The sequence below is a fragment of the Pagrus pagrus genome (assembly GCF_965226575.1).
Source record: "Pagrus pagrus genome assembly, chromosome: 22".
NCBI lineage: Eukaryota > Metazoa > Chordata > Actinopteri > Spariformes > Sparidae > Pagrus > Pagrus pagrus.
In genome coordinates this window covers 21,777,539-21,792,570 of record NC_140204.1, presented here as the reverse complement: position 1 = coordinate 21,792,570, position 15,032 = coordinate 21,777,539, and the positions used below count along the sequence as shown (strand labels likewise).

The 15,032-nt window shown below is 40.5% G+C and overlaps 1 protein-coding gene across 1 annotated transcript in view; it reads right to left on the bottom strand.

Annotated features, from left to right (window-relative positions):
• The window catches only part of LOC311252105 (ankyrin-2-like), an 89,093-nt gene that overhangs the window by 63,832 nt on the left and 10,229 nt on the right, over positions 1-15,032 (bottom strand). Inside the window, exons 2-7 of the mRNA XM_084344944.1 lie at positions 14,669-14,770; positions 6,749-6,847; positions 5,295-5,393; positions 5,031-5,129; positions 3,864-4,049; positions 923-946 (exon numbers count right to left, since the gene is read on the bottom strand). Of these exons, the coding sequence (XP_084201070.1) occupies positions 923-946; positions 3,864-4,049; positions 5,031-5,129; positions 5,295-5,393; positions 6,749-6,847; positions 14,669-14,770 (609 nt within the window). The remainder of the gene's footprint in view (positions 1-922; positions 947-3,863; positions 4,050-5,030; positions 5,130-5,294; positions 5,394-6,748; positions 6,848-14,668; positions 14,771-15,032) is intronic.

Sequence of the window (15,032 nt, the reverse complement as noted above, 5' to 3'; positions counted from 1 at the left end):
TGGCAAAAAATGTCCATTTAAAAACACTGTCAGATACAGTTAGCATCAAATGGACTATTCATTTTAACATGTTTCAGAATTGCTCACAATTTATTTAATCTAAATTTAAACAATTTAGTTCTGGCTGTGTTTATGTATTTTCAAACATTAAAACAAAAGTCTAATTTTTATCATTTTTATCATTTCACCATACATCACCGGCACACAGATGGAAAGCTACATTTCAATTTGAGTAAATTAAATCATTTTAAATTTGGCAGCACCAGCCTTCCATACATAAGGAGTTATGTATTGTATGCAGTATATTATTTATCCAATACTGTTTTAAACTAAGTAGTTCATAGTGCATCTCTAGAAATCATGCACAACAACACATACAGACAATTACAAGACAGACTAGTGGACAATATACATTCACAGCTGTTCCTAAAATGCATCAGCACAGTATTCATCCAATCAAAACCTTGCAGGAGGAAAATGTAATCATTTAACATAAATCACTAAACCACACATCTCAGTGAGGATGTTGGTTAGTTTCTTTCTGACAAAAACAAAGGAGGCTGTCTGAGCCAGGGACAAAATGAATATAAACTTAAAAAAAAGAATGAAATGCATACAGACAGAATGAATAAACTAAATGTTAAGGCAGAAACTAAACAGAAGCAGACTGTGTGCAGTCCCTGAGCGCAGGACACACGGCAGCAGCTTGGCCATTCGTGTCAGCCGTGCATGTCGACCTCTCCATATAACAAAGTCAAAGAAAACGGTGTGAAAATGAACCAAAAGGGTTCTTTAGGATCTCTTTACACCATGCAGTGCTGTGGAAGTGGAAACATAAATGGTGGTAGGAAAGAAAAGATAAGTAACAAAGGGATGGGACTGTACAGTGAATCTGTGGAGAGTTAAAGGAGCATGTGTATACCTCAGTAGTCCTATTGACCATCATCTGAAGCAGGAGGAATGAGGGAGGGAAAGATCAGTTCAGTTAGGCTTGTTCAACACATCAGTGCACTGTAGGCGGATGCACAGCAGCTCCGGGGCAGCTGTGCAGTCAGTTACAAAACTGGCAAGTGACGTGGCTGGAGTGGGCAACTTCCCTATAATGTGCTCTGTCAGTGCATGATGTCAGGTTCACACACAGGTAAGTAGACGGACATCAGAGCCTAAGATCTTCTGGAGAAGGAACTAATGATGCATTATCGATCAATCAGTCTTTTGTTTGTGGGTTTAATTGTTGGCTCTAAAACTTTAAAGCTGCTGTAAACGTTGTCGTCCTTTTCACTAACTTCCTTCAGTCATACTAAATGAAATACTGATATTGTGTTATCAGTGTGGCTGCTACTGCCATGCAAAGCTATGCCAGAGGAGATTACAGGTGAGAAGTGTCTTGCACTTTCCCCTTAGTGCAGGTAGATATCGCACTGATCTCATTATTGTGAATTCTAGAGAAACTGTGATGTTGTGACAGCCCTAGTTGAAAGGTAATGATTTAATTGTAATTGATTTTCTCTTCCAAAAAAAGTTTGGCTGACCTGGGTCTGTCTACAACTTCTCTGACTGTGTTGGACTTCTTTTTAACAATGTAGGCTCGCTGCGCTCCATGACAGCTACACCGTTCATAACAATCTTTGTTCAGAGAACAGAGATGTAAGCAGACCATTTCAGGCAGCTGTCACTGCTGCTTTCCCGAGGTATTACATTAGAACTGTGCCCTGTGTGTGACAGCAATATGTGTGTGATGTGACTGTACATGGTGCCGTTTATAACCATTCTCCTCTGGGCCTTTTATATGACTCATACAGTGGAGCGCAGGACTGCAACAGTTAAATGCACTTATAGCATTACACTAAAGCAATATACCCTGAGCTACTGCAGCTGTGTTTTGTTACATAACAACATAATTGGTGCCTTTGTTGAAATATACTGTAGCTCCTGCAGAAGCAATATTTAACATTCAGGTGCAGATTGATAAACAAACCTGTCGTGCAGTAAATCATCTTCACTCTAGCCGCGTCACTTAAAGCCACTATTCGTTATCGGAGGAACAGTCACAAGTAAAGATCAGCGTTCAGGTAACTGTGAATTCCCACCAATACCGAAATGACATGTTAACCCCTCCAATCCCTTGCAGATGGTCGAAAAGCAATCGTAAATTCAACCTCCACCCCCCCGATCGGTCGCATGCAGCCTTAAATATCACCACCATACAACCTGCAGACAGTGGCACACTCCATGCAGTGGACAGTGCTACACTTAGACACCGGCGCAGCGAGGTAGGAGGGGGTGATGGGGGAGGTAGTGTGAGAGAGGTAGCATTGAAAGTAAGGAAGGAAAAAGAGGGAGAGACCCAGTTAGTGGCAGGACCAGGGGTGACGTGGCAGGCACAGAGACACTGAATGAGAGAGAGGAAGAGAGACATAGAGAGATGCACAGACAGACTGATGGAGACTCCAACACACAATACACAGGAACACTGTTACATGGGAAAGTATATCACGGCATATATGTGGTCTTCTGACACACAAAATCATACATGAATATTTTACAGGACCCTTTCACACCTGCTGTGACCTGGGTAAGGAACTATCTTCTGATCTGGTGTACCTACAGATTTTGTAAAGAAACATTTCTTTGAGCTTCTGAGTTTGAGCAACTAAAATCACCTCGATCGAGGTTGAGGAAAGCTTGTGGTCGTACAAAAGTTCCCATTAAATGGCCAGTCGAGTGACATTTCCTCCGACATAGTAACGTGTTTCCTGTAAAAAACAGACAGCTAGGGAGGGATTTGTATATTTAAATGTAGTTTATAGTAGCCAATAGTTCTAAATGTATGCTATGTCACCCGCCATAGAGCTAGCGATCAGCTGACTGACAGCTGACGGCAGCTTCCAGTGAACACAGCTGGACTGGGATGGAACCGTTCAGCCCTGGAGAAGACTGCTGCGTGACTGAGCTGAACTGAGCTAACAGCAGCTACATGTAGCAGTCGCTGGCGGTTACTTTAGTAACAAAGTTACCGCTACAGATCACGTTTGCCTGATCACAAGTTGTTTTTGTTTTTTTGTAGAAAAATATAAAGTTGTGTTTGTGAACAGTAATCCAACACTGTCTTCATGGGGACGTTAAATTAAACCACAGTTGCCTCTTGAAGAGGTTTATATATCATTTTACTGATTCAAATCATTTTGTTTAGTTTATTTCAAAGCTGAGAATTAGAATGATCATAACCATAGGTAGAACTGTGTGCCCACACATTACATTTATGTTTAGAAATTGTGAAGACCTTGGGTAGGTAGGAATGTCATTGCTACAGGCTTAGAAATCATAACTGTGGGTAGAAACCTCATCTATGAGAGTACTGACGTCATCACCACGGGCCGTAATGTCATTACCACAACTACAGCTCAGCCCACACAGAAGAATGCTACACAACTGGACTGTGACATCACCTTCTAAGTAGTTGTTTGTTATCAGCTTTACTCGCCCACTTTGCAGAGAGCGTGATCAGACTGATGATTATCAGGATCACGTATCCAGAGAGAGATCACATTTTAATAGCAGATGTAAACGAGGTCTGTCCATCCAAAGAGTCTACACAGCACCCCTGGGTGATCCCCAGTGTTAGTATTCTAAAACCATTGACGTTTAAAAGAGAGGTAGACCGGTGTTCAACATTTTACCTTCTGCATCCTGTTCCTAAAATATCACCAGATCCTACATAGTCAAATCCACTACAACCTCATACAATCCAAACACTTCATAAAAGACACAGATTAGACATACTGGCACAGACTCGTAGCACCACAGTAGCTTGACTTCCACACATGCCAACGCATCAGATACAGACGGCGCTGTGGGCATACCTTCGACTGGACATCAGCGTTGTGGTCGTTCTGGAGGAGCAGGGCGGCTGACTTGGTGTCGTCCTTGCGGGCAGCAATGTGCAAGGCCGGCAGGCGGACCTTTCCTTTAGTATCATTCTCCAGTAAGATAGAGACCACCTGGTTGTGGCCCTGTTGGAGTGCAATGGCCAGAGGGGTGAAACCATCCTGGATGAGGGAAGACAGGGAGGAGAAGAGAGGTTAAGAGAATTAGTTACATCTGGTATCAAGAAATCCTTCATCTGGGAATGTTGAGGAAGTCTTATTGTAATATTTAACACCTAATATATACTCTAATTTATATATAATTATATACATTATAACGCTTTCTGGAAATGTTTCAGCCATGGAAGTTTCTAAATATGATAAGTTTTACTAATTGTTGGTTAAAGGCCCCATATGATACTTATTTTAAGGTTCATACTTTTATTTTAAATTTTTACTAAAAAATGTAGAAAATAAATGCTTTTGTATTCAAAAAACACATTACTTCTTTCACACTGTCCATTGCTGCAGCATTCTAGTCATGCTCTGTCTCAATGCTCCGTTTTAGTGCCTGTTTAGTGGTAGTCTGCTCTGATTGGTCAGCTTGCATGGACCTTCGCAGGCAGAATTTCTCTGTGGAGTATTTATACAGCACCTAGACCTGCTTTATGAGAAAACAAGACAGGAAATGTCACTGTCTACAATATGGGACCTTTAACTTTGATCGACAAATGCTTAAATGTCGTGACAAATACTGGATAGATTACCATAGAATTTTGTACGGACATTAATTGTTCCCAGAGTCCTAATACGTTTGGAAATCACTTTTTATTTAGCACCATCATCAATTCAAAGTCTCAATTATCAACAAGGGGAGAATAACACAAAATGAGTTTTCTTTAGCCATGCTAGCAGCAGGACTCTGGTGATGGAATTGTTGGTCAGTCCACCACTTTGTGTCTCAACAAATACTGGATAGATTGGCATCAATCTTTGGCCCCTGAATTCTGATAAAGCACCATCAACAAGTCAAAATCTTAATATGTCAAATACTTTATGACCTGCAAAATACTGCCAAATCAGCCTCAAATCTTCTTTGTGTTCAGTGCTTATTAATCAGTGACAGTTTGCTGTATGTGTGATTCCATAGCAGGGTCCTCTCACCTCTGTCGCAGTGCTCTGGTTGCCTCCATTCTCAAGCAGGTATCGCACCACATCCAGGTGATTCTCCTGGGCGGCCATGTACAGAGGAGTGAAGCCATTCTACAGCACACAGGCAAATATAGCAGGTTACCAATCAACAACAGGTCATGGAGCTATTCAACCAAACACTGCTTGAAATAAATTCACTGCTCTCCAACATGATATTTGTGATGAGTAATACGGGCGGTACAACCGTCAAAGGCAGAGCAGAGTGGAGAGGCTCACCTGAGACTGTGCGTTGATGTCGGCTCCTCGTTTGACCAGGAGCTTCACCACTTCAGCCTGACCCGCTAGGGAGGATATGTGAAGTGCTGTGTTTCCTTTCTGGACAAATGAAATACATAAAAGGAAAATGAGAACAAGCATTTACTTACAAAAATAATGACCCAACCTTAATGAAGGACACTATTTGTGAATTTAAACGGTTCAGCTGTGGAGTGAGTGAAGTGTGCAGCTCACAGTATTGATGAGTCACAGTCTTAACTCTTTATTTTAGCGAAGGCTAATGAATCTATTACTAACACGCAGCTGTGGTTGAGAGTAGAATCTAAGATCAGTCTGCCTCATGATGAACTTCTACATAGTCTGATGCCAGGGGAGCTAGGTATGTTGTTGGCTTTCTGCTAACGGGACAATAAGTTAACACACTTCATTCAAGTCAAGTTTCTTATTTTGTTGTTTATATTCCAGCTGAGCAGAGGTTTAAATAAAGTGGATTGTGCAACGCAGCTAATGAGCTATCATAGCTTATTGCGTTTGGACTCTCTAGCTCTCAATTCCCTTATATGTCAGCACTGTCAGTGTATTTACTATTGGTGCCCAAATTTACAGATTTCTTTTGGCTCTGCAAAGCAGATCCACTGAAATGGATTGATTTACTCTTTACTATTGCTGTTTTATATGCTAATGTGACCAGGCCTTTATTGGTTAGAGACTATCACAGATTTTCCTAATTATTGTTAATCAAATGCTCTGAAAGAAAGGTATGTAATAAATAAGGAAAAGTAAGATTTGTCTAAATTTAACAGTTCCAAAAAGTCAGTTTGTAGTCGGACACTGAACAGCATCCTGCAGTCTGGTTTTGATATGGTTATTAATGTCAAATTTGTCCAATATGAGATTTGAACCAGAGTGAAACAAGTGTATTTGTTACCTGACAGGCACAGCCATGATGGCTCTGAGACCACTCAGTGTAGGTGTTTGTATTTAGTCATTGTATTTACATTTTAATGACAGTTAGCGAGGCAGATAGTTTAAACGGCTATTGGCTGTGTACAAAATGACTCCCTGTTTGATTCTATTGGTGGAACACTTGTGGGAAATATGGCAGAAAAAGTTTCACACTGAAAGTATGAAATTGAAAATATCCCCATCAGACGTTAAATACTTGAAAAGTATCAACATAATAATGTTTGGTTTATTAAATGAATCATTGTTTTTTTTTTATTAGATTAAGTTTGTAAAGTAACGCCATAGATAATATAAAGGTGATGATAATAATAAAAAGAAGAACTTCACTGTACATTGTCATACCCTCCAGTAAACACTGATGTCTCCAAACATTACTGTAAATACTGTTTATGAATTGAGTGTGAACTGTGTGTTCAGCTTCCCCACAAGGAGTTTCCCTGACTTTTCCCAGACAGGAGTTCTCTCAGTGGGAAGCTCAGATAACCCACCTTCGTTGCTGAATCCACCGCTGCACCTCTATCCAGCAGCTCCTGGACCAGATCCACATGTCCCTCCTTGGCTGCCAGGTGGAGTGCATTAAGACCATTCTGGAAAAAAAGACAAGGGGGGACAGGTCAGTCCTAACGTCCGAAAACCCAATATCAACAAAAAACAAAGACAGATCCAAATGGAAAGAGAAGGGATTACCTCCTCCTGGTCCATAACTAAACCAGCCTGCCTCTCTTTCTCTGTGAGTGGCTGTTCTTTACTCTCACAAGTGCAGAGAGGGACTGAAATATCAAAGCTGGCAATCAAAGTTGGGTTAGATGTTGTGCCATGTTATGCTGTGGTGGAGAGGAGCCAGTTCTGGGTATGAAGATAAAAATAGTTTTGTGTGCGAGTGTGCATGTGTGTGTGTTTGTGTGTGTGTGTGTGTGTGTGTGTGTGTGTGTGTGTGTGTGTGTGTAGGTCAGGCAAACATCCTCTTATTTTTATTCTCAATCGATCCCTTCAGTCACATATCAATGTCTTTGGTATTGATTGGTGATGGCTGAGACAATACATTTATGGGGGATTCATTCTAAAATACCACATGGAACAGAAACACATTTTAAACAAGCGTACAGAAGCTTGTCTTTCTATTAAAGACTTGATATATTTCTACTGGCAATAATAATGACAACTGACTTTTCCATGACTAGACATCCAGGGTAGTTCAGAGAAGTGCTGTTTGAAGTTCCAAGTTTTAAATCACTCATGACCTCTATTAATATCTGTATTGGGCTCTCGAGTGTCATGTGTTGCTCGGTTGGCAGGGTGGAGATGGGAGGGGCTTGCTTGGCCGAGATGTGACTCAATACACAAAGTGAGAGAGTACCACACAAACCTAAGTGTCAGGACGTAGAGAGATATCTAGACTTACTTTACACTCTAAATAAGTTTGCTTTAATCAAGGAAGTACATATTAAATATAGTTTAAAGCTACATTATTATTATTTTTCCACTTGGGAGCAGTGGACAAATCTGAAAACAAACATTTGACACATTATCAACCATTAGTTTGTTATGGAAAACCCAACTGGTCAAATACAGCAGCTTGGTCAGCAGCCTGGATGCTCTAGTTTTGTATGTAAAGGGCTCTGTGGTCAAGTTACCAATAATACAAAATGTCCAGCCAGACTTTCAAAATAAAGTTTGCTAACAAACATTTCACATAATATGAAATACAATGACTTTTGAACTGCTGTTAATGTTGTGAAACACTCGCAGTTTGGTCGGTTTAGGCGCTAATACTACTTGGTAAGGTTTAGGAAAAGCTCATGCTTCAGGTTAAATATTATGTCACTTACAGTATGTGACTTTAATTATGTAATGTATGTGAGTTACCTTACTTAAGTAACATTAAATCTGTGTCAATCTTGAGACTCGATCACTGGTGGGACTTGACCACCAGTCAGTTCTATGCATGACACATCCAGCTACTCCGACCCAACCCGACCCAGCCCAACACAGACTTTTATTGCTCTTTATACTATTGAACTCAAAGGGCAGTTCAAGAAATGACACTAGAGAAGCAACTACAGTCTCGAGCCACTGACCAGACTGTATATGACATCCTAGCCTTGCTTGCTACCTTTAGTACTTGAGCCATTAGCAAACAGTAGCTAATAGCATATAAACATATTGAAGCATTGTGGTGAATACTCACAGTTGCAAAACTGCATTATTTGATATCTTTGGCCACTTGGGGTCAAAGAAGCAAGCAAACAGTTGCCTATTTACACATTCAGCAGACATGGAACAAAATCCTTTAAGTAACGTATTCCTTTTAGCTCTGTGTTGGTTTCCACCAACTCCAGAGATGACTGTGTCTGTCTTTAGCTACTAATTGCACCAGTTTCTTTCCTAGTGCTATCTTTTACTGTCTGGTGTTCCAGGTAGGTATACATAATGGACTTAATAGAGTGTTTTGTTTTTGAAGGTGCTAAAAACAAGGTTTAAGTGAGCGGTGTTTGAAGGCTGTAAAACCAAAACAATGAGCTAAAAGAGGCTTAAAGCCTTCTTAGAGCTTCTTAGTGATGATCCTCTGTGGGGTTGTAAACTATGAGTAACACCTTTTACATTACCCACAGTCACGTCATTCATTGTTAATATCAATAATACTGATTAGTGCAGCTGTAAGAGTAACATGACAGTGAAGACATTTGAAAACAGCTGAACAACTAAACTGAACGTTGCCTCTTTAACAGCCTCCCTTTCTTTCTTTTATCTCTTTAAGGAAAACAATAGATAGCATTTGGGGCCAGTTTGCCCCTCTCCAGAATGACCCAGTGCTGATTTAATAACCCTAGCATGAGCATTAGGCTGCAGTATAAAAAGAGCTGCTGAGTCGATAAGTAATTTTCCTCCATCACAGCCAAACTAACCGTCATCACACAGCCCCCTGAGGCCGATGGTCCCACTAGACTCCTAGGGTCCCTACAGAGGCTCCCTGTGGGATCCCAAAGAGAGAGCCAATGTTTGTCCCAGAATCATCTGACTATGTTTCAGTTTTCACTACCCTGAGGTCAGTAACAAAGCAGATTATAAATTCCAGCTCTGTCTGCTGTTTCTTGATTTTAAATGGAAAGGCTTACATGTCTATTTGTATGGGGAAGTCATCTGTTACAGTGTGTTTTGGCTAAATTATTGATGGGTTTCTCCAATTTACACATTAAAGTGTGTTTACAGGTCTTGGGGAGTACTTTTGTGGGCGATACCACAAAAATTGGATTTGATCCGATACCAAGCAGCAGTCGACTGGCCATCTGGCACGCCGGGACAAATCCCGGCGGGTCGCCGCATTGTTGAGCCGGACAGACCTCTTCACCAGCCCTACCTTTCTATCGCTCATTGTTGTCATCTAACCAGGTTAAAAGTTTCACATGTATCACCTTCTAATACAATGATTAAGCAACAGATATATATACCACTTCCCCTGGTTGTACTTCACTATTACGGTTGGTTCTGAGATTTTTTATCTATCTATATTTTGCCTTAGGCCACGGTAATGTCTGAAAACGGTTTTATTATAAATAAAAAACAACATCAACAAAATCAACAACAGCAAGATCAGATGAAAATGTCAAAAAGTAAAGGAGGAGCTGAAAAGCTTAGATAGAAAAGAGAACAGAGCCTCAGATCATTGTTACACTTTAGGATTATGGGTAGTGTAGTGCTTCTCCACAGACATGCTTTTCTTAAAACTTGATATCATATGGACTTGTGGCTTTATATAACTGTTTAAGAATCTCATAGTTCTTGGTTTGTCTACCTTGGATCGTAATGATGGTTAATAATCATCATCAAAGCATGTAAAGAAAATGTAGGACATCAGTGGAACAGCAGGACGGATCATAACTGCTAACTCCTGGTTTCTGTATACACCGTTTTCATCTCAGAACAAGCATCCAGCAGTGTTTGAAGTAGCACCTGTCAACTGTTCCCCCATAAAAGACCAGACAGCTATTTTTCAGCTGCGTCTCTGAGGCTGCGGAGATGAATGAGTTCCTGTGTCTTTTGACCCACAGGACGTCCACAGACAGAGGAAGTCCGATGATAAAAGATGCTATTTCAACACCATATTCCCATGTGGTCGGGGAGGGACTTTTTGTTCGCTGTCACAAAATATATATTCAAATCTCAAATGTACTGCATGTTGGTGATTCACAACGTTCTAATAAATGAATACTCTGTATGCAAAATCATGATATACTTTCTGTTTTCCTTTAATATGAAACATAAGCAGCTGCCACTCATAAAAGAACAACCTCCAGTTCTACCATAACCCTGAGGGACCCTATAGATCTTTGTACACCCCCTCCACCATGCCCTCCATCCACCTCCAAGAACCCACCAACCCCTTCATCATGTACCATGGCATGTCCTCCCACGCCTCTATCCACATTATCTGTTACCTCATTCTGTCAGCCCACATGAACACAATAACTTAAGAGACAATTCCCAATCATCTGCTAGATCTGTTAGCTATCAATTTTAAAGCAATGCAAGTGGGTTGTGCTGAAAAACTAATTTCGTAGTGCTAGAGTCGTCTCAGGGGAGCGAAGCTGTTATAATCAGAGTAAATACCATCTCATCAGTGCAGTATGTTATTAAGCTATAATGAGCATCAAAGCACAGTTTTGTAGTGTGTGTGTGTGTACTGTATGTGTGCATGTGTCTGCAGTTAATATTGCATACAACTGGACCCATCAGCCCAATATTTTACTGCACATTTATGACTGTGTGCCGAGGACCTTGTGGTTGTGGTTATTTACAGTTTTTTTAAAAACCTATTTTATTGACTGCTTTGTCTTTTTTTGATTTTTTTACAGCCATGACTGCCGACACTGTATTCCTCTTAACTAGCTGGCATGGGGTTGCGAGTGATCAACAACTTCTTCAGTTTGGTCCACTACCGAGTACCTATTGACGTAAGATCAACTGTTGTATAATGTTGGTACCTTGAGAGTGGGCTGTGTTGTGGATTCAAATAATGCATTTCTGGCAATGGACTTGGCAAAAAGCACTTCAGTCGCAGGCCATATTTTGGCCGTTGTTGAGGCTCAAAAACCCACATTCATAGAAAAGTTAAATCTAATCTTGAACCAGTGCATCTGCAGATTACTTCTGTATGTTATGATCATGCGTCACATTATATGAGATGAATAAATCCCCCATTTTCATTATCTTCTCCCTGCCATCTTGGCTTTAAGCCTGGATGAGATCGTCACTATACTGACCGCACTCTTTTAGTTTGGAGTGTTTGTGTCCGCCTCTATTCTTTATTTGGACCCCCATCAGCTTCCACAAAGCGCTTCCTAGTCTAGACACTACTATAATAGTGACTGTCTGCTGTTTAATGCTTGAAGAAAGGTGCAACATGATTGTTAAGAATGGAATTTGCGAGCAAGAAAATCAAACTATGAGCTTATAGATGCTAAAGTGGTCAAGCAACACCTTATTACACAAACATGATTGTTGATAAGAATGATATTTGAAAGTTTAAGTTCATTCTTGATCATGCTAATAGTACAAATCAAGCTTATATCAAGGTCCATTTACTCGATTTTTCCAAAGCTTTCATCCACATCACATGGACAGTGAATGGAGATGGTTTCTCTGGAATTCCAGGCTTGGATAGGGATTGAATAGGCTCTGTAATACCTGGTTAACAGTTGTCACCCTTGAATCAGTTTTTATTTATGTAGCCCAACGTCACAAATTGCTTTACAGTGTGTATAGTAGGACACCCTCTATCCCTAGACACTGATATTATTATTATTAGCAGTGAGACATGAAAGTCCCCTGTCCTATCAAAAAGCATTTACTACAGTAACTACGGACCAACACTAACACTCCATCTCAGTAATGGAATCATTAAGGTCCCATGGGTGTCGAACCTGCGTTGGTGTAAGTTTTGACCGATGATAATGGTTCTTTGCCTGATTGAGTGAAATGTGTTTGCACATGAAGTGTGAGTGTGTGTGTGTGCACGACAAAAACCTCAAGGTGTTCTCATGGTCAAACATCAATGATGTCTTTAACTCTCTGTCTAACCTCTCTGGCAGTTTAGTTTTAGAAAACCTGAATTATTTATATTGATAGCTGATATAAACCACCTTTAATGCACCCACAAGGTACCACTTGAGATATACCACAGGACTTAAATGAGTGTAGCAGTTCAAATAAATCCTGTTAGTTCTTATTGAAAAGTGAAAGTCATAGATTAACTTGACCCTACTAGGGCTGCCCCCTTGATCTTAGTTGACCAAGTTTTTGTTGCATTAGCAGCAGTGCATTAGTCGCAAGAAAAGAAACCCCTCACGTTCAATGTCGGAGTGGCACCTTGATACAAAAGTACCAGGGGAGGGTTGTAACACACATCTCTTCTCTTGGAACACTGAAGTCACTAACTGCTGCTAATTGTTAGTTAAGTGAAGCTTGCTTTACACTGAGTTTGATTTTACAGACGGACGCAAGGCGGAAAACTTTTGAGAAGTTTGGTCAGCTTATCCAAAATGGAAAGAGAGGATGTGCGCTATGACACAAAAACATTTGAATGTCCCATTCTTGTGCTTTGTTGTCTTGATGCAAATGTCAGAACAGGCCATTATGATGTGTGACAGGATAATGTATCAATCCACTATAAAACATTAAAGTAGTCAAATATTTTAAAACCACTTTCCCAAGAACGTCCTACAAGATGTGTATTTTCTTTTCACGTGCTAGTTTGACATATGATATTTACTATGATTGCTATTTAAACCTATCTGATCAGTTCTACACCTCCTTTGCTTTAAGGCTACCCTGACCCTTTGCTCCACGTTTACTAGACAGTGGGACAGAAACATAAGGGCAAAAGCAGTCTGTGCCAACATCATTCCTACCACATCAGCTCAATCAAAGTCTCTGCACACCACAGAGTCACCAGTAAATCGTGTGTACTCAGTGTGACTTTTGTTTACTGGACTGGTCCTCATGACTGTTGCCAGGACAGGACTGTTTACATCCTATCAGGTTTCACCCCCCCCCCCCCATTCCTGGAATGCTAATGGACTTAGAGGAGACTAGATAATGAGCAGGTGTAAATAAACTCTCCCTGGTCAAACACAGTCCTCTCCACTACAAGAATGCAGAGCCATTTTTGACGATAATAATACATAATGTGTATATGTAGATCAGAGGTGGACAAAGTGAGCACATTAGCACTTAGAATAATACATTCTGTGGATTGTAGGCTAATTAGGTAGCAAGAACCATTGGACTCACATAACAGCTGAGTTAAAGTTGCACTATCAATATTTTTTAATATCAAAAATGGATCAAAATGACTATGTGAAATGTCAAAGATGTTGCATATAGCAACAGTCCCATGTAGGGGCGTTACCAACTTTGCAGTTTTCCTCAGTTCTTTACAGCGTTTTAGCATTTTTTAGCTTTGTGTTTCAGTATATGCCCTGCTAACTCTCGTTAGCATCGTTTCCATTAACAGCAGTAGCTGAAAGGCTCTGATAAACCTATAAGTTTAGCAATAAACAACAGACAGACACTGATAGCAACCAGCTGATGAACATAGAGGAGTATTTAGCAGCTAAATAACCAGTTCCTCAGGAAGTGATGGAGACCAAACCAGTTGTTTGTCTATGTTATATTATAAATTCCAACAGTCTAATGCTATGTAGAGACCTTTTACAAGGCCTGCACTTTGACTTGGTATAGAAGGACAATAACAGGGGTTACTAATATCATCAGCAATGGCTCCATTCCTTTTAAACTGCAAGAGACAACTTTTGTACTTTGTATTCTGAAGTAAACACTCACTGTATAATGTCTGTAGAGAAAATGACACTATCCACGTATAGATGGTGTCCTTTAAGTCTCGCTTTCACAATGCTATTTGGAGGTCTGCCATCAGTGGAATTTTTCACCATACTAAGGAAGCACGTGTGCAATCGCACAACTAAAACAGGAAGATACATTGTTTCCCCCGGTCACAATGCCCAGGTAACAGTGGAACAACTGGAATAACTGTGGAAACTCTACACTGCAAAAGAAAAAGATGCCCGCTGATGGAGTACGCAAAGAAGGTGAAGAGAGAGAGAGAGAGAAACTGAGGGACAGACGGACATTCACTTGATGGAGGGCGTCTCCAGTGTTGTGTCAAAGTCTGTTCCCCTGATGATATGTGTTTCCTGTGACCTGTTTCATAGGAGTTTGTGTTGTGTTGTTTCTTATTGGGATTAAATGAAGTTGGCTATTGTCACTGTGTTTTACATGGTCTTTTACAATGTCTCTGCACACTTCCCCCACGAATCAAAGACATAGTTTTTTGTCTGTATTGTGCTTGATAGGGAGTGTGTGAGTGAACGGTGTTATCTGTCTCCTACCTGATTGCAGGTGCTGATGTCCACTCCCCCTTTCAGATATTCCAAAACTTTGTCGATGTTCCCTGCTCTCGCCGCTCGCAGGAAACTGGTGTTACTGTCCGACTGGAGGAGACAGAAGAAACATTTTTTTAAAAAAAATTCACATTATGTCCAAACGACATTCATATTTTGTCACTGGCTGTCAAACAGAATTGTAACCAAGTCGTTCCAGCTGAATGAGTCTCAAAGCAATCCCCGTTTAATGGCTATTAAATGATAGATGAGTATTTTTCCTGTAAAGCCATGATGAAGAACCATTAACCTGACATGGAATCAAACAGCCAGATTCTTACAATACTTGAAACATGCAAAAGCTACAACCACT